This window comes from Microcaecilia unicolor, chromosome 10 (genome assembly GCF_901765095.1).
Source record: "Microcaecilia unicolor chromosome 10, aMicUni1.1, whole genome shotgun sequence".
Taxonomy (NCBI): domain Eukaryota; kingdom Metazoa; phylum Chordata; class Amphibia; order Gymnophiona; family Siphonopidae; genus Microcaecilia; species Microcaecilia unicolor.
In genome coordinates this window covers 49,594,147-49,616,964 of record NC_044040.1, presented here as the reverse complement: position 1 = coordinate 49,616,964, position 22,818 = coordinate 49,594,147, and the positions used below count along the sequence as shown (strand labels likewise).

General features: G+C 41.3%; 1 protein-coding gene across 1 annotated transcript in view; it reads left to right on the top strand.

Annotated features, from left to right (window-relative positions):
• Positions 1–22,497, top strand: part of PLXNB2 (plexin B2) — a 519,469-nt gene extending 496,972 nt beyond the window's left edge. Inside the window, exons 35-38 of the mRNA XM_030217169.1 lie at positions 1,725–1,789; positions 3,355–3,430; positions 7,404–7,478; positions 22,254–22,497. Of these exons, the coding sequence (XP_030073029.1) occupies positions 1,725–1,789; positions 3,355–3,430; positions 7,404–7,478; positions 22,254–22,358 (321 nt within the window). The 3' untranslated portion in view covers positions 22,359–22,497. The remainder of the gene's footprint in view (positions 1–1,724; positions 1,790–3,354; positions 3,431–7,403; positions 7,479–22,253) is intronic.
• The last annotated feature ends 321 nt before the right edge of the window (positions 22,498–22,818 follow it).

Sequence of the window (22,818 nt, the reverse complement as noted above, 5' to 3'; positions counted from 1 at the left end):
ATATAATACATCGCTGCTGTGGATGTAGTTTTGTTCCTAATGTCACTTCCGCAAAGAACAAACACACATTACCAATTCATCTGTAAAGAGAGAGAGCCACAATTTTAATGCATTTGCACTCAGGGCAGTTTTTATCTACGGGGGAAAAGGGGCAGCTGCCTCAGGCCCAGCTTAACAGAGGAGGACCATAGGTTAAATCATCCCTGAGCACAGGGACCACTCCAATCCAACATCTTGATGCCTTCTCCTTGCTCAATCCAATATCTTTCTCCCTGTCCCTTACTCGATCCAGTAGCTTCCTTCTCTTCCTCCCTCTCCCATGGTCCAGCAGCTTCCTCCTCCCCACCCCCCTCCTTAGCACCGCTGCTTCCTGAGAGGAAAAAAGCTACAGAAAGGTGCGGAGCCATTGTAGACTGTGCCGCTGATGGTTCTGCCAGTCCCACCCCTTCTGATGTGGACTTCCTGATAGAGAGGTGGGACTGGCAGATCCATCCGTGGTGTGATCTAGACACCAGTTCTACATCTTTATGCTGATTTTTTTTTCCCATTGGGAAATGACTTAGCAGGTTAGAGGGGTTAGGAAACTGCACTGCTGGGCTGGGGGAGGGAGAGGTAGAAGGATGCTGCTGGACCAGGGGAGAGAGGCTTCCAAAAATGTTTGCCTAGGTCTCCCCACACACACACATACAAGGGGTTAAAGTGGCCCTGTTTGCACTAGATGTAGCTGCAGATTTTGTTCTGTTGGCCAGATATTGTGATGTGGCTGGATGTTCTGGTTTGCTTGGGAAAAAGTACCCAGCAGACCCTGTTGATGAAATCCAATCCCTGTTCACTCCCAGCTCCTTGACAGTAAGAGGTTGTTTTCCCCAAATCTACCTGGCTAGTAGCTATTAATGGATCTATTCTGGAACATGCAATCTTCATCCATTTCAACCCTCACTTATACCTCATATGATCACTTTACAACTTTGTATTTGTTATCCACCGACTGGGCAAACGCCTTTGACGGTACTATGTAAGCCACATTGAGCCTGCAAATAGGTGGGAAAATGTGGGGTACAAATGCAATAAATAAATAAACCTTGTCCAGGCTTTTTAAAAACCCACCTGTACAACTGTATATTGACTGAAAGACACACCAGATGTTAAGACCAGTAACTAGTAGAAGCCTATTCTAAGCAATCAAGTTTTTTAAGAAATACTGTATATACAGTGACCTCAGGGCAGTTACTATGCCATATTGCTGGACAGGCATTCTACAAGGCAGCTGTCCTAACTAACCACATTCCCAAATTCTTCTTCCAAACTATGGAAATAACATAAATTTATAAGGAATACAGACCTAAAAAAAAAACATAAGTACTGAAATTCTTGACACATCTGTCTCGCTACTGCCTAGAAAAATTTGTCCTCTCCACGACTCGGTTTTTCCAGGATTAAAGGGAAGCAGGAAAAAGGAGTGTAGTTAGCCATAAGAAGTGGTGAAGGAGGCAAATTTTATTGAAGATCCATAAGGGGCTGTGTTTCAGCGTATCGTCTACATCAGGGGTTACAGTTATGGAATAGCATAGCAGTTAATAATATGTGGAAATGGACAATGAAATACCATCAATAATTGAATCTGTAGTATACTGCTTACCCGTAGCAACTTGATCCACAGTGCAGTCCAAATTTCAACAAATTGAGTAGTTTATTTAAAGTTTTTCTTCCATATTATATTTCAGGATTCTCCTAGCAACAAGTTACTTTATGCAAAAGAGATCTCCACCTACAAGAAGATGGTAGAAGAGTAAGCCATTTGCTTTCTTTAATTCAAAATTTGTATATATGTTTATTTTCCTCTGCTACCGAGATACGAAACTTCTTTGTAGATATGATCAGAGGAAATAATATGCTCATGAAATTGAATAGTTATCCCTTTGTACATATGGGAGCAATTTTATGAACCGTTTTCTGAATGAAAAATGTTTACACGTGGAAAATTATGTGGGGGTATACAAAGTAGACACAAACAAACATAAAGCCTACTTCTACACAATGGGGTAGATTCATGAAAGAGACCCTGTCATGGAATGCCTAGCACCCACCTGGGGTTAACCCCGCAGCCACCTAGAGGGTCTGTCCCAGCACTGCTCAGGCCCACCTGCACCTGGGCACATGCTGTATACTAGCCAACCGTCCACCCCACACACTAGGTTCCACTTGCATCTGGGTGAGTCTTCCACTCACAAGTTATTCCCTAGTGATTTCTAGGACACTAGGGCCACACTCCCAGGGGTCCCACAGTTCCTAGAAAGCACTCACAGACCCAAAACACAAACCACCAGGATTCTTAGTCCAGTACAGCAAAGCCAATAAACTAATAGGTTTATTGTTACAGTAAAACAGTGAACATTTGAAAAACCAGGTGAAAAGGTACAGCAAGCAATAACAGATAACTAAAACAGGGATCAACATTAAAACTACCTAACATTTTGTTACTACCTGGATAGCACCTGGGGAGTGTCAGAAAATAACTGCTCACAAGCCTTGAACAGGGTCTCAGGACAGAGATGTTTCTCCTCTGTACCCCCAAGCTGAGACTAAAGAAAATCTAGTACCTCCTGGCTAGCTTTAAACTCCAGGGCCAATCAGAGCCCAGGGCACCAATTTTGAAAGTAGTCTGGCCAATGGTACTGCAAGTTCCCTTTTTTACAAGGCTAAATTGAAAAAGAAAGTAATCTTCTCTGCAACAGCTTTAAAACTGAAAACAATCGCCATCTGCTGACCGAGGAGAAATACACTTCATGAAATAATTAATATGGTTCACAGGCTTAGAAACCCACTGTTTTCATCACAGAACCAAACCTGTGAATGGGTATATAAAATAAATTCTCATTCTATCTGATGATGGTATCTCTCTTCCTCAGTGAAATGCATAAATGCTGCCTTTTATCCATGCTGGTGTCCAAATTGGTGTAAAATTATATTCTAAAGCCTTCTAAGCCCCATTTTGGTTTAGTAGTCAAGACTTGCCCAAGCTTTTATAGTCACTATGTAACACCTGATGAATATTCTGTGATCTACTGGTATTATTTTAAGGAGCTTTTGCCAACTCCGCTCTCCAGACAGTAAGAGATTTGGATTTGAACTTAGCTCAAGGCAAGTTACATTCAGGTTCAGTAAGTATTTTCCTGTTCCCCAAGGGAATACAATTTTCTATCTGCCCTCTATTCTTTCTCCCTCATTTTTTTTCTTTTGAAAGAATAGATCAGAAGGACAGAGAGAAGAAGCAATGTGACAAAGATTTGTACTGCAAGTAAAACCACAGGACATGCTGCTTTCATAGCAAAGCATTTTTTTTTTCTTTTGCAGCTATTACAAAGGTATTCGTCAAATGGTACAAGTGAGCGACCAGGATATGAATACACACTTAGCTGAGATTTCCAGGGTACGTATGGGGAATATCTCTAACTAAAGGTCTTTAGCTCTCAAGCTCAACAATGTGACATGAGAAAATAAGAATTGCCATCCTGATCAGATCAAAGATCCAACAAGCCCAGCGTTCTCTTTCCCAACAGTGGCAAAGTCAAGTCGCAAGTAACTGGCAGGTTCCCAAAAAGTAGACATAGTTTTCATGCTACTAACCCCCAGGGCTGAGCAGTGCCTTTCCCTAGGTCTACCTTAATAATGGTGTATAGACTTTGCTTCCAGGACAGTGGTTCCCATACCTGGTCCTGGAGGCACCCCAGCCAGTCAGGTTTTCAGTATATCCGCAATGAATATTCATGAGATAAATTTGCATGCAGTGAAGACAGTGTATGCAAACCTTTCATGAATATTCATTGTGAGTATCCTGAAAACCTGACTGACTGGGGTGCCTCCAGGACCAGGTTTGGGAACCACTTCTCCAGGAATTTGTCTAAACCTTAATTAAACCCGGGTAACGCTAACTGCTTTTACCACTTGCTCTGACGAGTTCGAGTTAATCTATCTGTTAATTGACAACATATTTTTAAACAAATAGGAAAAAAAATATTACTGTGTAAATTCATGGCTTGTCTCCTAGTTTCGAAAGGTACAAAATTGATTTACACTACTCACTGTACTTAGGATTTAAAAGACCTATCATACCTCCCCTCAGCTGTCTGTTCCCCAATTTGAAAAACCCTAACTCATGAGACTTAATTTATCCCCTTTAATATATTGATTGTCCAGTTCTTTTACACACTTTTTGCAAAACCTATTATACCGCACTTTAACCTGGTAATTTTCTGTCCTCATTTCTGTCCTTTTTCTTTTACACTATTTCATTTTTAGTTTTTTATGCAAGGACATAATTTCTTCCATACTCCTTTTTTTCTAAATAACAAAAACAGTTCTGTTGTGAAAAACAAAGAAATTAAGTTTCTTAACCAAAAAAAAGTCTATAAATAAGCTGGTGAGAATTATTTCTAAGTTTTGGTTTGTAAATTTGCAACCAGGGTAAAACCACGTTATTTCAGCTGTAGCTAGAGGCTTTCTTTTTCAAGTATCAGGTAGCTCTAAATAGTTCCAGCTTTTGTAAAGCAGCCATGCTGGTTTGAACTTTAGAATGTATTAAATACACAATTATGCAGCTATGTTGAAAAATATGGACCTACTTACATAGTAAGTGACGGCAGAAAAAGACCTGTACGGTCCATGCAGTCTGCCCAACAAGATAAACTCGTATGTGCTACTTCATTTGTATACCTGACCTTGATTTGTATCTGCCATTTTCAGGGCACAGACTGTAGAAGTCTGGCCAGCACTAGCCAAGCCTCCCAACCACTAGCCCCGTCTCCTAACCACCGGTGCTGCCACCCAATCTCCACTAAGCGTCTGAGGATAAATTTCTTCTGAACAGGATTCCTTTATGTTTATCCCACACTTTTTTGAATTCCGTTACCGTTTTCATCTCCTCCATCTCCCTCGGGAGGGCATTCCAAGTATCCACCCTCTCTCCGTGAAAAAATACTTCCTGACATTTTTCTTGAGTCTCTCCCCCTTCAACCTCATTTCATGTCCTCTAGTTCTACCGCCTTCCCATCTATGGAAAAGGTTCGTTTGCGGATTAATAACTTTTCAAATATTTGAACATCTGTATCATATCACCCCTGTTTCTCCTTTCCTCCAGGGTATACATGTTCAGGTCAGCAAGTCTCTCCTCATATGTCTTGTAACGCAAATCCCATACCATTTTTGTAGCTTTTCTTTGCACTGCTTCAATTCTTTTTACATCCTTAGCAAGATACAGCCTCCAAAACTGAACACAATACTCCAGGTGGGGCCTCACCAGCAACTTGTACAGGGGCATCAACACCTCCTTTCTTCTGCTGGTCACACCTCTCTCTATACAGCCTAGCAATCTTCTGGCTACGGCCACTGCCTGGTCACACTGTTTCGTCGCCTTCAGATCCTCAGATACTATTACCCCAAGATCCCTCTCCCTGCCTGTACATATCAGACTCTTACCGCCTAACACATACGTCTCCAGTGGATTTCTACTCCATAAGTGTGTCACTTTGCATATCTTCGCATTGAATTTTAATTGCCAAACATTAGACCATTCTTCTAGCTTCTGCAGATCCTTTTTCATGTTTTCCCCTCCCTCAGGAGTGTCCACTCTGATACAAATCTTGGTATCATCCGCAAAAAGGCAAACTTTACCATCTAACCCTTCGGCAATGTCACTCACAAATATTTTGAACAGAATCGGCCCCAGCACCGATTTCTGAGGCACTCCACTACTCACCTTTCCCTCATCCGAGTGAATTCCATTAACCACCACCCTCTCTGTCCATCAACCAGTTCCTAATCCAGTTCACGTCGGGTCCTATCTTCAGCGTGTCAAGTTTATTCAAAAGCCTCCTGTGGGGAGCCGTGTCGAAAGCTTTGCTGAAGTCTAAGTAGATTACATCTATAGCACGTCCTTGATTCAATTCTCTAGACACCCAGTCAAAGAATTAAATGAGATTTGTTTGGCAATATTTACCTTTGGTAAAACCATGTTGTCTCAGATCTTGCAACTTATTGGCTTCCATGAAATTCACTATCCTTTCCTTCAGCATCACTTCCCCAATAACCGAAGTTAGGCTAACCGGCCTGTAGTTAGTTTCCAGCTTCTTCCCTATCACCACTTTTGTGAGGAGGGTTCACATCCGCTCTTCTCCAATCCCACGGAACCTCTCCCGTCTCCAAGGATTTACTTGGTACTAGACTATGACTGTCACCTGGACAGCACAGCTTAAAATGAATGAATAGAACCATAGCGCCAAGCCAGATTTCCTTTAAAAGAAACAGGATTTCCAGGCACAATGATGGACATTCCTATTTGAGTCCCAGATGCAGGATCAGTGTTACGACAGTTGCCCTGGGATCCATATCGCAGGGGGAATTAGGCTTGTGCAAAGCTCAAGGAGGCATTGCCTTCTGGCAGGCTTGAATTCTCCTTTTGAAATTTCAGCCCTGGTCCCTATCGTGTCTGACATGACCCTACACAGCTGAAGGACTCCATGTAGCCCTGGAATAGGCAGTTTCTCACACATGTAAAATCATTTTGGACTGGCGTATGAACACATATTTGCTCTTTTTAATTTACAAGAAGAAATCATAACATAGAAATCATTGTGCAAGTCACATTTTGGTAAAGCTGGTGCATTTGTTAGCATTAGCAGTTAAGATGGTTGTTGTGAATAATTAGAACAGGTAGGGGAGGGGTCCTTTTACTAAGACGCGTAAGCGTCTACGCAAGCCCAACGGACGTCAAAATGGAGTTACCGCCTGGCTACCATGTGGCTGTTGCGGTAATTTCATTTTTGGCACGCGTCTGATAAATTTTATTTTCGGACGTGCGTAGGTCATTACCGCCCAGTTACCGTGTGAGACTTTTCCACTATGTCAATGACTGGCAGGAAGGTCTCGGACCCGAAATGGATGCGCGGCAATTTTCACTTTGCCGCACGTCCATTTTCGGCAAAAATTTTAAAAAGGCATTTTTTTTCAGGTGCGCTGAAAAATAATTCTGTGTGCACCCAAAACACGTGTCTACACTACCACAGGCCATTTTTCAGCGCACCTTAGTAAAAGGACCCCTTATTTTCTTGGAGGTGAATTTATGGTGAAACACTGTCTTGCTCGGAAATATGAGATTGTTGCAATGGAGAAACATAACGATTCACACAGAGGTCAGTGGAAATGAGAAAGACCTTGATCATTTTAACATACTCGAATTGGTTCTGTTTCTCTTTTATGGTGGTTCAATGCAATGCAACTCTTAACATTAACTAAAGCTCTTAACATGAAGCAACTAGCCTATGAGAGGACTTCACTGTTATAGTAGGTTTTCTTAAATGTTTAGTAGTTGTGCCAGAGTTTTGACATTTTATGTTTTTGTTTTGCAGGCTCATACAGAATCATTAAATACACTAGTGGCACTACATCAGTTATACCAGTATACTAACAAATATTATGATGAGGTAAGGTATTGGATTTAAAGTGGTTCATTTGGGCCTGATCATGATGATTTGGTAACCTCAGGAGCAAACAAACATTCGTGTGTATATGTTTTCTGGCTTCCTCTCACTGTATTGTGATCAACCAAAATTCTACTTCAGAGTCAGTGGCAGAATGTGCTGGTGAACCTTGCTCTCCTAGAGTCACCAATAATCTCAGTAATCAGTGTACCACAAAATAGTGGTCCATTGTCAGCCTTAACATACCGAAATCATTGCTCTTTCATTATCAGGTAAGTTTATTGGCATGACAATTTTAAACTGTGTTTACAAAGTAAAGTGAATTAAGTAAAAAGTGGCAAGAAAGAAAATAATAATACTAACACTGAAATAAGTTACAGAGTACAGAGAGAACTCGGTTCTGGTCCTAGTCCGTATTTCCCAACAAATCTTCAGTTTCCCATTTAAGACTCCTAAACCTGATCTATTTACAAGGACAACAAAGTGTAAACATTTATTTACATGTGCTCCTCGCCTTTTGTACATACCTCAAAGGGAAGTGCAATAAATAGCAGCAACCCAGCAGAAAATACATCATAAAATAAAATCAAATTATCATAAATAAAACAAACTCTGGATGCAAATTTAATGCATCAATAATGTGATTAACTCATAAAGTTATTAACGGCTGCTAAAATATTTAACGACCACTAAAATATTTCATCGCAATTAGCGCTGACGTCTGCTGCAGGCAGAAGGCTGGCTGTTCCGGACCCAGATGTAACTGCTTGTTTCTGGGTCAGGCAGAGCCAGCCATAGGCTACCCTTCATTCTTCCTCTGTGAAGCCTTACGCGCAGATGGTCAAGGCCATGCATTGGGTGGGCTTTCTGATGCCGGTGATGCAGCTCCTAGAGTCACCGCCCCGCGGCTGCCTCAATGCTGGTTCCTGCAGCCTTTCTCCGTCCCCTGGGTTACTTAGTACAGAGGACTCTCACCAGGGAAGCCCGAAGCTGCTGTACCTGTCTGCTTGTGCCACTCCTGCCAACAGGTGAACCCTCCTTTGTTTGTTTTTTTTTTGTTTGTTTTTTTTATTTCAGGGGGAAAGAGAGGGCAGACGTAGATGGAAAGTGGGGAGAAACTGCAGAGAATGAGAGAGTAGAGTAGATGTTGGATGTAATTGAAAGGGGGGAGAGAGTGCAGAAAAGGGTAGACATTGGGTGGGAGGGTGGAGAGAGAGCAGACGCTGCTGCATAATGCATGTAGAGGTGACATATTATTTTTTATAGGGGATGGAACAAAGAAGGGGTATGGTACCCATAGAGGGGAGGAAGGAGGGAGAGATGTTGGACTGGGGGGCAGAGAGGAGGGAGAGACAGAAATAAGAATCTGGCAGGCACCTTTTAATTGCACAATTAATCATGATTAAAAAATTTTAATCTTCCTGCAAACCTAAAATGAGCCAATAAAATTACAGAAAACTACAGAACACAAATGGTCCCACAATACAGAAATACTTAAAAGCAGCCCTCTCCCAACCAGGTAAGACAGCAATTCAATAACATCATTACCCAAAAGCTTTCTTAAACAGCCAGACTTTGACTGGCAGCTGAAAGGTAATTCTTAAGCCTGGTTTTTAGTAGTAAATTTTTCAATACATTCACTTTACAAGTAAATATACTCATTTAATTTAAAAAATATAACCTCTGGGATTAACAAGGCAGGTATTCAATAGAAAATATAATTCCCAGCCTGCATCATAGAAGAAGGGAGGGAATTCAGAAAGGTATTAAATCAATCTGAAAGAGAATGAAAACCAAAATAAATTAAGTATACCTCTGAATCCTACCCATAATAATATAGGTTACTATCAAAAGGAAACTATCCTCATATTTTACACATACCCTTAAGGAAATGTTTGTAAGCCTGGTTTCGAGGGCATGCCAGAGAAAAAAGGATACCAAAGCAAAACATATTTTTACCTTGTCTATGTTCATGAACATTATTGATTTCTCTCTATATTTTACATTAGTGTATTTTTTTACATATTGGCCATTATTTTAGAAACAACCATGTATAAATAGCATCTTCTACGTGTGTATATCGCATAGACATGTAAAAGTTTTAGAAATCTGCTATTTACAAATGGATATCTTCACTATGTAGAGATTTCAAGAAGGTGTGGCATGGGTGGGACTAAAATCTGGATGTATATTTCCCATTTTACAAAGGAAAGACGTGTATGGGGGAAATTTCCACATCAGGATTTACTCCTGCTTAAAGACGAGCATAGATTTCAAAATGTTCATTTCAGCCAGTGCTTTTCAAGAGAGATTAAACTAGTCTTTCTCCTTAAATCCCATTTATATAAGAAAATAAGAATAGCCATACTGGGTCAGACCAATTGTCCATACAGCCCATTATCCTGTTTCCAACCGTGGCCAATCCAGATCACAAGTACCTGGAAGAATCCCAAATAGTAGAAATATTCCATGCAACCAATCCCAGGGCAAGCAGTGGCTTCCCCCATGTCCATCTCAATAACAGGGCATTTCCTTCAGGAACTTGTCCAAGCCTTTTTTTTTAAACTCAGATACGCTAACCGCTGTTAACTACATCTTCCGGCAGAGAGTTCCAAAGCTTAACTATTTGTTGAGTGAAAAAATATTTCCTCCTATTTGCTTTAAAGTACTTCCATATAATTTCATTGAGTGTCCCCTAGTCTTTGAATCGATTTTTCACTCTTTTAACCCGTTCTACACCATTCAGAATTTTGTAGATCTCAATCATATCTCCCCCTCAGCCATCTCTTTTCCAAGCTGAAGAGCCCTAACCTCTTTAGCCTTTCTTCATATGGGAGCAGTTCTATCCCCTTTATCATTTTGGTCACTCTTCTTTGAACCTTTTCTAATTCCACTATATCTTTTTTGAGATCTGGTGACCAGAACTGAACGCAATACTCAGAAATGAAACCAAGTGAAACTTGAGGCCTCACTACTTAATTGGTGGCACTTAACACATGCAGGCTTGTAAAATGGTCCAGCTATATGTGGAAATGTTAACACTTAGATGGGAAAGTTGTGAAATCGCCACTTCACGAGTAAGTGCTGCCATCTTCATACGGAAGCTGCCAGGTCTGTGCCATGCATTTTTTTTCAACGTGCATCTTTGTTAAATGGCTGCTTCCGCCGCATATGCTAGCAAATACCCGTGCATTTCTGCAGGTATTTTAGAAATTATCTGATTAAAGTGCTCTTCACGGAAAGCAAAAGCTTAAAAAAGTTATTTAGATAAAATAGACCAATCAATAAAATCTTAAACTGACTCCAGTCTCAAGCACCGGAGGTTAATGAAGTTCTCTTAGCCAAGGATCAATATCCTTATTGTATTTAAGGCCTCATGAAAGCTTCTAAACTGCATTATGGACCAACTGAAAATTTGAGAAAATGCCTATGTACAAAGCAATTATAATTAACCAGCTTCAATGTTAGTTAAGACATGAATTTAAGTAGTTCTTTTTTTTATCCAGAAAGTGACTGAGTTGATGGATTTGCTTTAGTTGAGCAAAACAATTTCTTGACACTGCTCCACTTTGTAAATGCCGATTCAAGAGTGGGTCAATAATTCCCAAGCTACATACATGGGAGAGAAATAACCCCCCCCCCCCCCATCTGCTGAAAGTAACAAACTTATATTTAACACAGTAGGGGAACTGAGCCAGAGTGCCTTTCCTTTTATAGGGTTTAATCAAAGGGTAGTAGCATGCAGACCTCAATATGGTTTCTGCAGTTGACCAGAAAGGTCTTACAGCTGTAAATCATCAGCATACATCAGACGTAAATGTTAACGTTTTCAATAACATAGGCCAAAGGCCTCACAGAACTATTAAACAGTATGGAGGATAAAGTGGACCACCAAGGAACTCTGATTTATAATGCCCAAGACACAGAAAAAAAAATCCCTTATTATAACCCTTCATGAAGGTCGGAAGAGAGTCAAAACCAAGCATGTCCATCAATGCAGCAGTAAGGGTAAGGAGTTTTTTTTTTTTTATGCTTGTTTATGGGCCTGGCAAGAAACTTAGCACAGCATAATCGAAACTAACCCACACTATCTGCCATGGCTGAATTAGTCCTCAATATTCAGTGCCAGGCCTAATCTGGGTATCAGCACTGAATATCCAAGACTTTCCCAGCTGTTGAAAGTTATCTGGGATAGCTGATATTCCTTGCCCTGTACCTGGATAACTTGGTTTGCTTGCTTGCTTATTTATTTATTTATTGGGATTTATTAACTGCCTTTATGAAGAGATTCACCCAAGGTGCTATACAGCAGGTACAGTTTAATGTAAACCTTAGTTTTGTAAACAGCATAACAATAATAAAATGACCAAATATAAACATAAAATACAATAAGTGAGGTAAACTAGGAAACAGCAGATTGAAACCTAATAATAGGACTTGGATGTGGACAGCACAATTTAACCTGTTAGGAGCCATTTCTGCCTAGTTAACCATGCTGAATATCATCCTCTCAGCTAATGTGAGAGCAATTAGGAATTGGGTGTAACTGCGTGAGTCGTGTACCATGAGTATGTCAAGGACAGGAATCCCAGCTGAATGACTACAGGCCCTGCCCAGCAAACAGTCACTGGATTATAAGACTGGGACTCAGTCCTGCAAAGTTATATTTGAAAAATGGTCAAAATAATTACAGGCTTAGAAATGATGAAAATTAACAGCAGTTTATGAACAGTGTGTTAAGCTTCCAATTATCACTTTACTGCCATAAGTTAAAGAATACAGTTATGTTTGAGTTGGCGCAGCTGCAAAACCTTGAAACCCAAAGAAAATCCTCTTGGAATCATCTGATCATTTAATCGACTTGTCTGCATTTGGTTTAAACAAAACCAAACCAGAGGTTAAAATTTCTTCTGGGAAGAGTGAGTGCTCTAGAGATGAAAGCTTTTCAGTTGGACGTCAGCCATAGAGCTTGTCTGTACAGATGGAAAAACATTTATTTTGAGGGCTTTAAGTAAAGCAAAAACCCAAGTGACTACTTGTTTTTCTGCTTTAGGAAGGACATTGGGTTGAATGGTTAGGGCAAATTGTAACTGGTCTGTAAATTCAGTGGTGAAAGTTTCTAGAGGGTTAAAGAAACATTAGGCTGGCATGGCTCCTAATCCTTGTGCTTAAAACGCTCGGGCATTGCACTTGGCAGCTAATTCAGAGCACATCTTTCTGTGTAACCCAACACTTCAGGGCTCTTGTTCATGTTGTGCTACATACACAGTTGTACACCCTAATAATTAAAATCCTTGTAGAAAGAGGCTGGTGAGCCAGAAAAAAAAAATGTATCCATATCAGTGGAATTGATGCTTCCACTGGCCATTTGAGTTCAGAAGTTGTGGGGAAGCAGAAGGATCCACACCCTAAACAAGTGAGCACCTTCTGCAGGCAGAAACGATCTTGGAAGGATTCAGTGAAAAGTTTCTCTTGATCTCTAGAGCGTTTGTAAAACAAAAAAAAAAATCATCTAAGTGAAGCAGATGATGGGGATATGCTTAATTTCGAACTACATTTAAGCTAAATAAGTACATAAGTAATGCCATACTGGGAAAAGACCAAGGGTCCATCGAGCCCAGCATCTTGTCCATGACAGCGGCCAATCCAGACCAAGGGCACTTGGCAAGCTTCCCAAACGTACAAACATTCTATACATGTTATTCCTGGGATTTTGGATTTTTCCAAGTCTGTTTAGTAGCGGTTTATGGACTTGTCCTTTAGGAAACCGTCCAACCCCTTTTTAAACTCTGCTAAGCTAACCGCCTTCACCACATTTTCCGGCAATGAATTCCAGAGTTTAATTACACGTTGGGTGAAAAAAACTTTTCTCCGATTTGTTTTAAATTTACTACACTGTAGTTTAATCGCATGCCCCCTAGTCCTAGTATTTTTGGAAAGCGTGAACAGACGCTTCACATCCACCTGTTCCACTCCACTCATTATTTTATATACCTCTTATCATGTCTCACCTCAGCCGTCTCTTCTCCAAGCTGAATAGCCCTAGCCTCCTTAGTCTTTCTTCATAGGGAAGTCGTCCCATCCCCGCTATCATTTTAGTCGCCCTTCGCCCTTCGTTGCTACAAGAAAGAGTTAAACCTTGGTTCTGGAGTTGCAAATGTCTCCATCAGGTCCCTTGGAATCAGGGGTGTGCTGGTAAATTTTTAACAGGCTCTTTCTCCGGACGTAGCCAGCTCTGCAGTTGGAAGGGCCAGGGGTGGCCGGGGTGGGGGAGCAACACTTGCCTCTCTCTCCTCCCTCCCTTCGTGCGAGCACGCTAGGCATACCTTTGCTGGCAGCCAATAAATGGACTGCCACCACTCCCAACGTCTTGCTCTGAGCAGCATGCTGGAACTTCTCTCACATGCTTGAGAAGTCTCAGCCTGCTGGCCAGAGCTGGAAACAAGGAGCGGGGAGCAGCAGTAGTCTATTTACTTGGCTGGCAGGGCTCAGCATCCCCACCAGCAAAGTAAAAGATAATTCAGCAGGGGGGCCCAAGCCCACATTTTGGGAGCCAGTTGTTAAAGTAGCCATGGAGGGCCCTACTTTAACAACCGGCTCCCAAAATTCTTAAAAACTTAACAACCGGCTCTTGCGAGCCTGTGAGAGCCTGCTCCAGCACACCACTGCTTGGAATTAAACCAAAGTCTATGAGATGCTGATATTTAAAGGATTTTTCTGTTCCTTGGCATCTTTTTCCCATCTCTATCTTGAAATTAAACAAGAAAATGCTTTACCACAGAAGCATGTTAATGGACTTCCTTCTCCAATAGTCAGGGGTTAACTGTAGTTCAAATAAGTTACTTTCTATTCTGGGGATGTGAGATGTCCATTGATTGGTCAGTTTCAGCTACCGTGCCTTCATGTCTTTGTAAATTGTTCAAATTCTGCTGTCTAAAAGTGATTCAAGATGCTACACTTGAAAGAACAATTTTTGAAACATTAAAAAAGTAATTCAAATTAAGAAACCGAGCAGTCTTGACTATATAAGCCATTCCATCCTTTGTCATAGTAAACCAAAATTATCACTATTTTGCACAAGGCCTAATAAGGCCTGTAATAGGTTAAATAGATGAATGTGAATGTAAAAATAAAGGTAGCAATCCCAGTCACCAATAAACATAACTATATATCACAAATGTTATTGGAAAACCATAAATAAGTTGAAATAAATTACGTGTGTGTGTGTATATATGTGTGTGTGTATATATGTGTGTGTGTATGTATATATATATATATATATGTATATATATACAGTGGGGGAAATAAGTATTTGATCCCTTGCTGATTTTGTAAGTTTGCCCACTGACAAAGACATGAGCAGCCCATAATTGAAGGGTAGGTTATTGGTAACAGTGAGAGATAGCACATCACAAATTAAATCCGGAAAATCACATTGTGGAAAGTATATGAATTTATTTGCATTCTGCAGAGGGAAATAAGTATTTAATCCCTCTGGCAAACAAGACCTAATACTTGGTGGCAAAACCCTTGTTGGCAAGCACAGCGGTCAGACGTCTTCTGTAGTTGATGATGAGGTTTGCACACATGTCAGGAGGAATTTTGGTCCACTCCTCTTTGCAGATCATCTCTAAATCATTAAGAGTTCTGGGCTGTCGCTTGGCAACTCGCAGCTTCAGCTCCCTCCATAAGTTTTCAATGGGATTAAGGTCTGGTGACTGGCTAGGCCACTCCATGACCCTAATGTGCTTCTTCCTGAGCCACTCCTTTGTTGCCTTGGCTGTATGTTTTGGGTCATTGTCGTGCTGGAAGACCCAGCCACGACCCATTTTTAAGGCCCTGGCGGAGGGAAGGAGGTTGTCACTCAGAATTGTACGGTACATGGCCCCATCCATTCTCCCATTGATGCGGTGAAGTAGTCCTGTGCCCTTAGCAGAGAAACACCCCCAAAACATAACATTTCCACCTCCATGCTTGACAGTGGGGACGGTGTTCTTTGGGTCATAGGCAGCATTTCTCTTCCTCCAAACACGGCGAGTTGAGTGCATGCCAAAGAGCTCAATTTTTGTCTCATCTGACCACAGCACCTTCTCCCAATCACTCTCGGCATCATCCAGGTGTTCACTGGCAAACTTCAGACGGGCCGTCACATGTGCCTTCCGGAGCAGGGGGACCTTGCGGGCACTGCAGGATTGCAATCCGTTATGTCGTAATGTGTTACCAATGTTTTTCGTGGTGACAGTGGTCCCAGCTGCCTTGAGATCATTGACAAGTTCCCCCCTTGTAGTTGTAGGCTGATTTCTAACCTTCCTCATGATCAAGGATACCCCACGAGGTGAGATTTTGCGTGGAGCCCCAGATCTTTGTCGATTGACAGTCATTTTGTACTTCTTCCATTTTCTTACTATGGCACCAACAGTTGTCTCCTTCTCGCCCAGCGTCTTACTGATGGTTTTGTAGCCCATTCCAGCCTTGTGCAGGTGTATGATCTTGTCCCTGACATCCTTAGACAGCTCCTTGCTCTTGGCCATTTTGTAGAGGTTAGAGTCTGACTGATTCACTGAGTCTGTGGACAGGTGTCTTTCATACAGGTGACCATTGCCGACAGCTGTCTGTCATGCAGGTAACGAGTTGATTTGGAGCATCTACCTGGTCTGTAGGGGCCAGATCTCTTACTGGTTGGTGGGGGATCAAATACTTATTTCCCTCTGCAGAATGCAAATAAATTCATATACTTTCCACAATGTGATTTTCCGGATTTAATTTATGATGTGCTATCTCTCACTGTTACCAATAACCTACCCTTCAATTATGGGCTGCTCATGTCTTTGTCAGTGGGCAAACTTACAAAATCAGCAAGGGATCAAATACTTATTTCCCCCACTGTATGTATATATATATATATATATATATATATATATATATATATATATATATATATATATATAATGCACACACACTTAACCAACTTTCGGAAATTACTGAAGACTTACCTATTCAACAAGGCATACCGCATCGACCCATTTTTTGAACTTTAATGTATTATATGAACTGTAATGCATTATCACTGTATCTATTATTCCAAATTTGATCTCATACCTGTTTTGCTTAATTCTACTATATCACTTATGTTCTTTTTGTAATACCGCTTGTATCTTTTACTCTGGAATGGCAATCGCCATGACGGATCAATGTGGGATACAAATGCAATAAATAAATATAATATGTGTATGTATGTTCAAATAAGGGGTATCATACACTTACCCTGTTCAGTGTCTACTGATACAGTTCAAAATACAGGTGCTTTAGGGGGTCCTTTTACAGCGCTGTAGTGAAAAGTGGCCTGTAGTAGTGTGGGCGCATCTTTTTGGCGTGCACTAGGCCACTTTTTACCATGGCTGGGAAAAAGGGCATTTTTAATGAGCCAGGAAATGGGTGTGCTCAAAAATTAAAACTTGTAAGTAGCTATTTATGGCCTGAGCCCTTACCACCAGCCATTGACCTAGCGGTGAAGGCTCACACGCTACCCACACGATAACCATGCAGCGCGTACCAACGTGGCAGCAGTGCCGATTACTGCCAGGAATGCCCCCCCCCCCCCCCCCCCCCATAGTAGAAAGTAGAAAAATATTTTCTACCACGAGGTTTTCACACATTGCAAATTAAGAATTGCCACTGGGCGCATGAACTACCCCGGCAGTAGTGCCGATTTAGCATGCACTACCCACACGTTAGCCTTCCTGCAGTTTTGTAAAAGGGCCCCTTTAATCTTTTGCCCCTTCATAGAAAAAGTGGTGAATTCATTGAACGGCCTCTCTGTGGAGGTAATGGAGACAAAAACTCTATCTGAAGTCAAGAAAGTTTGGAAGAAGTACACAGGATCTATAAAGGAGAGGAACGGATAGTAGATGGTATGGGTAGGCAAACTGGATAGGCCATATGGCCTTTATCTGCTTTCATTTTTCTGTTTCTGTGTTTCCAGAGGTATTGGTTAAGGAATGGAAGGTGGTATTGAGATTGTATCACATGGGGAAGCTGTAGTTGGGAAAAGGAGGACACTGCAGGGGATTTGGTTTGCGAAGCAGTTAATTGTGGTCTATGGAGAGGTGAAAAGAGCTTAATTGAGTTGAATGAAAAAATGGGGCCACTAAAAGTAAAAAGGTGTATGGGCTCAAGATGATTTTAAAAAAGCCATTGTGACCAAGTAGTGGCAGTCCTCGGTAAGTTGGCATTGAGATTTTGGATTGAGTAAACTGATGATGCAGGGGTCTCTTAAGGGAAGTGTGGTAGGTCCATCAGCTGAAGCCATAACAGATTATTTTGAGAGAATGTCGACCATCTGCAGGGTCCAGTAGAATTGTTGAGCCTTCAGTTTCAAGATGTGATAGGCTAGTTCACCAGTGAAGAGGTGGCAGATAAAGAGATAACTAAAGTATTGAAGAGGGCTAAAGCTGAACAGATGTAATATTTACTTATTTGTTTACTGCTTTTTTACAAGAATTCATTCAAGGCGGTGTACAGTAAGAATAAATCAAACATAAGCAATAGACAATTCTAGCAGTGAAAATATTCAAGTAATACAAAGTATGGCATAGTACACTACTTACAATGTCAACACAGTACGTAATAGAACGTCTTAATATATGGCATATGGTATAAGCAAAGAAGGAGCGTATAGATAGGTAAGAAACTAAGGAGTTAAAAAATAAGGTGACTAATTTAAAGAAAGTTGCACATGAAAAAGAGATGATAAAATGTGGATTGTTGCCTGCTCTCGGTGATTAGAATATGTAAGACTCGTTTCTTCCATTTGGGGGTTAAAAGTTAAATCCTCGCTAACCTCAGAAATAGTTCCAGAAGGGTTAAAATGGCTTGATGGCTGCTTGCTGAGTGACTACCATCTGGTATTAAATCTGCCACTGTTAGACAAAATCCTGTGGAAATGTATGTTACTCCGACTAAATGAATTTATAAGGGGTCCTTTTACTAAGGTGCGCTGAAAAATGGCTTGCAGTAGTGTAGGTGCAGGTTTTGGGCGCGCGCCGATCCATTTTTCAGCAAGCCTCTAAAAAGGTTTTGCCAAAAATGGACATGCGGCAAAATCAAAATTGCCGCGTGTGCATTTTGGGTCTGCGACCTTACAGCCAGCCATTGACCTAGCGGTAAAATCTCACGCGGTAACCAGGCAATAATGACCTACGCGCATCAAATGCCACTTGGCGCATGTCTGATACGTGCGCCAAAAATGAAATTAGCACAAGGGCCACATGGTAGTCGGGCGATAACTCCATTTTGGTGCACATTGGGCATTCGTAGATGCATACATGGCTTAGTAAAAGGGCCCCTAAATGACTATGGGTCTACTTAAATATCAGAGTGGATTTCAAAGAGGCCACAGAAGCAGTAATCACAGGGTCCCTTCATGGCTTTATAGAGAGGCAGTAAGTTGATGACCTCACTCAGTCACAGAATTATATCACAAAAAATTGACACAGAGTGTGTGTGTATGAGTAACCATAAAACAGGAGCAAATATAACTAGGTGAGGCAACAGGATCATTTATTTTTATTAGATGTTGCTTCTGGATGGTTCTGGGGGGAGAATACAAAAGCTGGAGATGGGGAAGAAGAATTGGCTTGGTTTTCATAATGATTAGGTGTACCAGCAAGTTTTTGTGTCTTTGTTTAATATGTACATGCAGCCATTGACAGTTGTCTTAGGAACCTATGTACATCGTAATCGGGGCTGGGCAACCACAGTCCTCGAGGACCCCAACCCAATAGAGTTTTCAAGATTTCCACAAAGAATTTGCACAAAATTGTATACAATGGAAGCAGTATATGCAAATCAAATACACCTCATATATATTTATTGTGGAAATCTTGAAACCTCTATTGGGTTGTGGCCCTCAAGGACTGTGGTTGCCCACCCCTAGACTACATGGTGCAAAACAGCCTCAATGTTTCCAAGGCTGAGCTATTATGGGCGGGCCATGGAAGGATTCCAGATGTGTCAAGCACAGTGAAGGTGGATGGTTCCAAGATCATTGTGAGGTCAGTAGTCTATGACCTAGGACTTTGACTGGATTCTTCTTTGTCAGACAGCGGGTGAAAGTGGTGATTAGTGCTTTTTATATGCTTTACCTGCTACAGCAGCAGAGTAACTACATGCCCGCTTCCCAACTAAAGATCACTTTACAGGTCTTCATGATGGGAAGCCTCAGTTATTGTAAAGGGTTGTCTTGGCCTGTCTGTGACATTAAGATCTCTCTGGATGATGCAAAATGCTGTGACAGGTTCTTAATGGTGTCAGAAGGGCAGCTAGAATTTTCCTATAACTTAAGTCATTGCATTGGTGCTGCAGGTGCTACATGAGGATGAACCAGGCTCCTTAAAGGAACTCTTGGGAGTGAGCCTTCAGTCATCTGGGTCCAATTGAGTGGTTGTTCAGGGTTACAGGTAGCAAGGTTCGTGGGCAATTGAGCCACTACATTTGCATTCACTGGGCCAACATTGTTCAACACCTTGCTACTAAGTTCTGGAGAAATTTGAAAGTGCACTTTATAGGAAGGTATTTGGTTATCCCTAAGGTCAGAGAGAGGGTTAATGTGAGCTGAGGTAGGTGATGGTGTATGTATGGGTCTTGTGTTTTTAATGCCTAGAATTGGGCATCTTGCGCGGAAGAAGCCTATTGTGTAAAGCAGTGGTTCATTGGATTGACTTGCATGCACTGCTTCCATTGCATACAGTTTTCTCTCATGCATATTCAGTGCCGATATCTAGAAGGCCAGACTGACTGGGGTTCCCCCAGGACAGGTTTGTGAATCACTGCTATAAAGGAAAGTAGGTGTCTACTTTCTTTTATAGAATACTAGCATAACTAGATTTTAATGTGCTTAATATCTAGGCATAAAGCACAAGTGCCAGCCATAGAGGTGGTGTAAGTGAAACCACCTAAATGCAGCAGGCCATCCACGTTTCTTACTGTATTCTGGAAGTTTGAAGCCTACCAATGCTCCATGCCGTGATATTCAAATTAAGCAGGTATTTGCAGAATAGTGGTTGGGAAGTGTGGTGACATCTGTGTGCTTAAGTGAGCACATACACACACATGCTAGCATTCGTAACATTTACACATGTAACTTGTACACAAATGTTAGCATCTGTCATTGAATTGCTCCCTTAATATATTATATGCTTCTTTGTATTCTGAATGTGAATTTGAAACCCACCTTGAACATAAATTTGCTGGGCAACCTATAAATTGATGAAATAAATTATTTTGATTTGTGCAAGGGTATAAATATCTTTAAGAGGCACTTTATATGTAAATAAGATACTTGGGGCGAGTCATAATGGTTTATTGAACCAACCTACAAAACAGCTATGGAAGCCATTGGCCTTTCACAATTAGACTACTACAGTGGTATCTCTGGGGGATCACGTCGGCAATTTACAAAATGTTCACAATTCAGCAGCACAGCTCATTGCCAGGAGGGCATGGTAGGAAAGACAGACAATCTCTATTGCAGTGCTTTTCTACCCTCTCCTGGAGGCAGACCTAGCCAGTTGGTTTTCAGGATTAGCACAACACGAGATTTGAATACAATGGGTGTTTGCTGTGTGCAATTCCTTGTCATGGTAATCCTGAAAAGCTGACTGGTTGGGTGTGCCTCGAGGAGAGGGTTGACAAGCACTGCTCTGTTGTAAAACTGTTACACTGGCTTCCTACAGCATTGGGTTTTAGGTTCTTTATTTCACATTTTGAATAGAAATGGATTTGGATATGCCAGCCAGGCTCTTCTGATCTATTAAGGGGAAATCCATTATCTTATTTATACAGTAGAGTCCCGATTAACCAACATTTGGTTACCTGATGTTTTGAATTATCCGACAGTTGGTAATCTGGGCTCTCCCAAATATTGGGGCATTATCACACGCTACATTCCTCCCTCCCCGGCCCCCAAATTGTAGTAGCCGCACATCCTGGAACTGCCACTCCAGTGCCTCCACTCCTGCCCACCAACCCACTCAAACAATAGCAGTTGCACATCACAGACGCCCCACCCCCCCCCTCACACACACACTATTTTATAGTCCCAGGTAGTCTAGCAGTGAAGTCAGTGCAGGAGTGATCCTCTATGCCAGCTCTGCTGTCAAAATGGCTGTCACAGCCTCTAGCATTTTGAGATTGGAACCAATATGGGCGAGACTGTCGCTAGAGGTCGTGGTAACCATTTTGAAAGTGGTGCCAGCATGGGGACTATAGGGTAGACCCATGGAAGGGGGGCCTATGGGGGAGGAAAAACTTTGGGGAATTTCTGGGGACGTGCAGGTTGCAGCTGTTTGGGGACAGAGGGAGGGATGCAGTGAGTGTGATAGTGGTGCCCTGACATATCAGGATTATCTGAAATTTTTGGTTATTCCAGTTGGTCCCATTTTATGCTGGATAATCAGGACTCTACTGTATTAATTTCACACCTTTTCATTAGTAGCCTATGTATTGCCTTGACTAAAGTATTAAGAAATTTCTTACTAGGAACTGTGCATTTTTGTGTAGTCACTCAAATTTGGAATCCTATATTGGCATCTCATAGGGTGATGGGAGGATATATCCTTTTTAGAACCAGTTGAAAACATTGTTTTCTAATTTGCAAATTGTGAATGTGGAAAATCCCCCCCTTTATTGGGATTATTTTGTTTTTAAGTATTTTTGTGAGGGGGAGCTTTTGTCTATTTGTGTTTATATTTCACTGTAATTACTTTTTATGTTTGTCAGATCATCAATGCGTTAGAGGAAGACCCTGCCGCGCAACGGATGCAGCTCGCCTTCCGACTGCAACAGATCGCTGCAGCACTGGAGAACAAAGTGACTGACCTCTGACAGTACATGTCTCAACCCTGATAATCAAGATGTTTAAATTCTTTCTCCTTGGCAAAGGAGTTACGTAGTGTTATATTTTTAATGTACAATTCAGATTTTTTTTAAACAAAAATTTTTCATTGCAATACGTGTAAAAAATTTTTTACTGTAAATTGTCTTAATTGAAAATGATTCTGTGTGTGTGGACTTTTTAAAAGTGAGGGCGGAACAGAGTCCAAAGGAGATGCATTCATGAACTATAGTCCGAGATCAGCATTTTTAGAAATTGTTATGCAATTAACACTAAATGCTTCAGAATCTCAAACATAAGCAATATTTGTACTAAGAAAAGAAAAGTTGTCAGCCACGTACCTGGAGAAAATGCTGCAATATTTATCTGGTTTCTGTCGCAATATCCAGAAATACATGCCAGTGGTGACTAAGCTTGTTTACTTTTGACGAGGTTTTTTTTTTTCTGTCT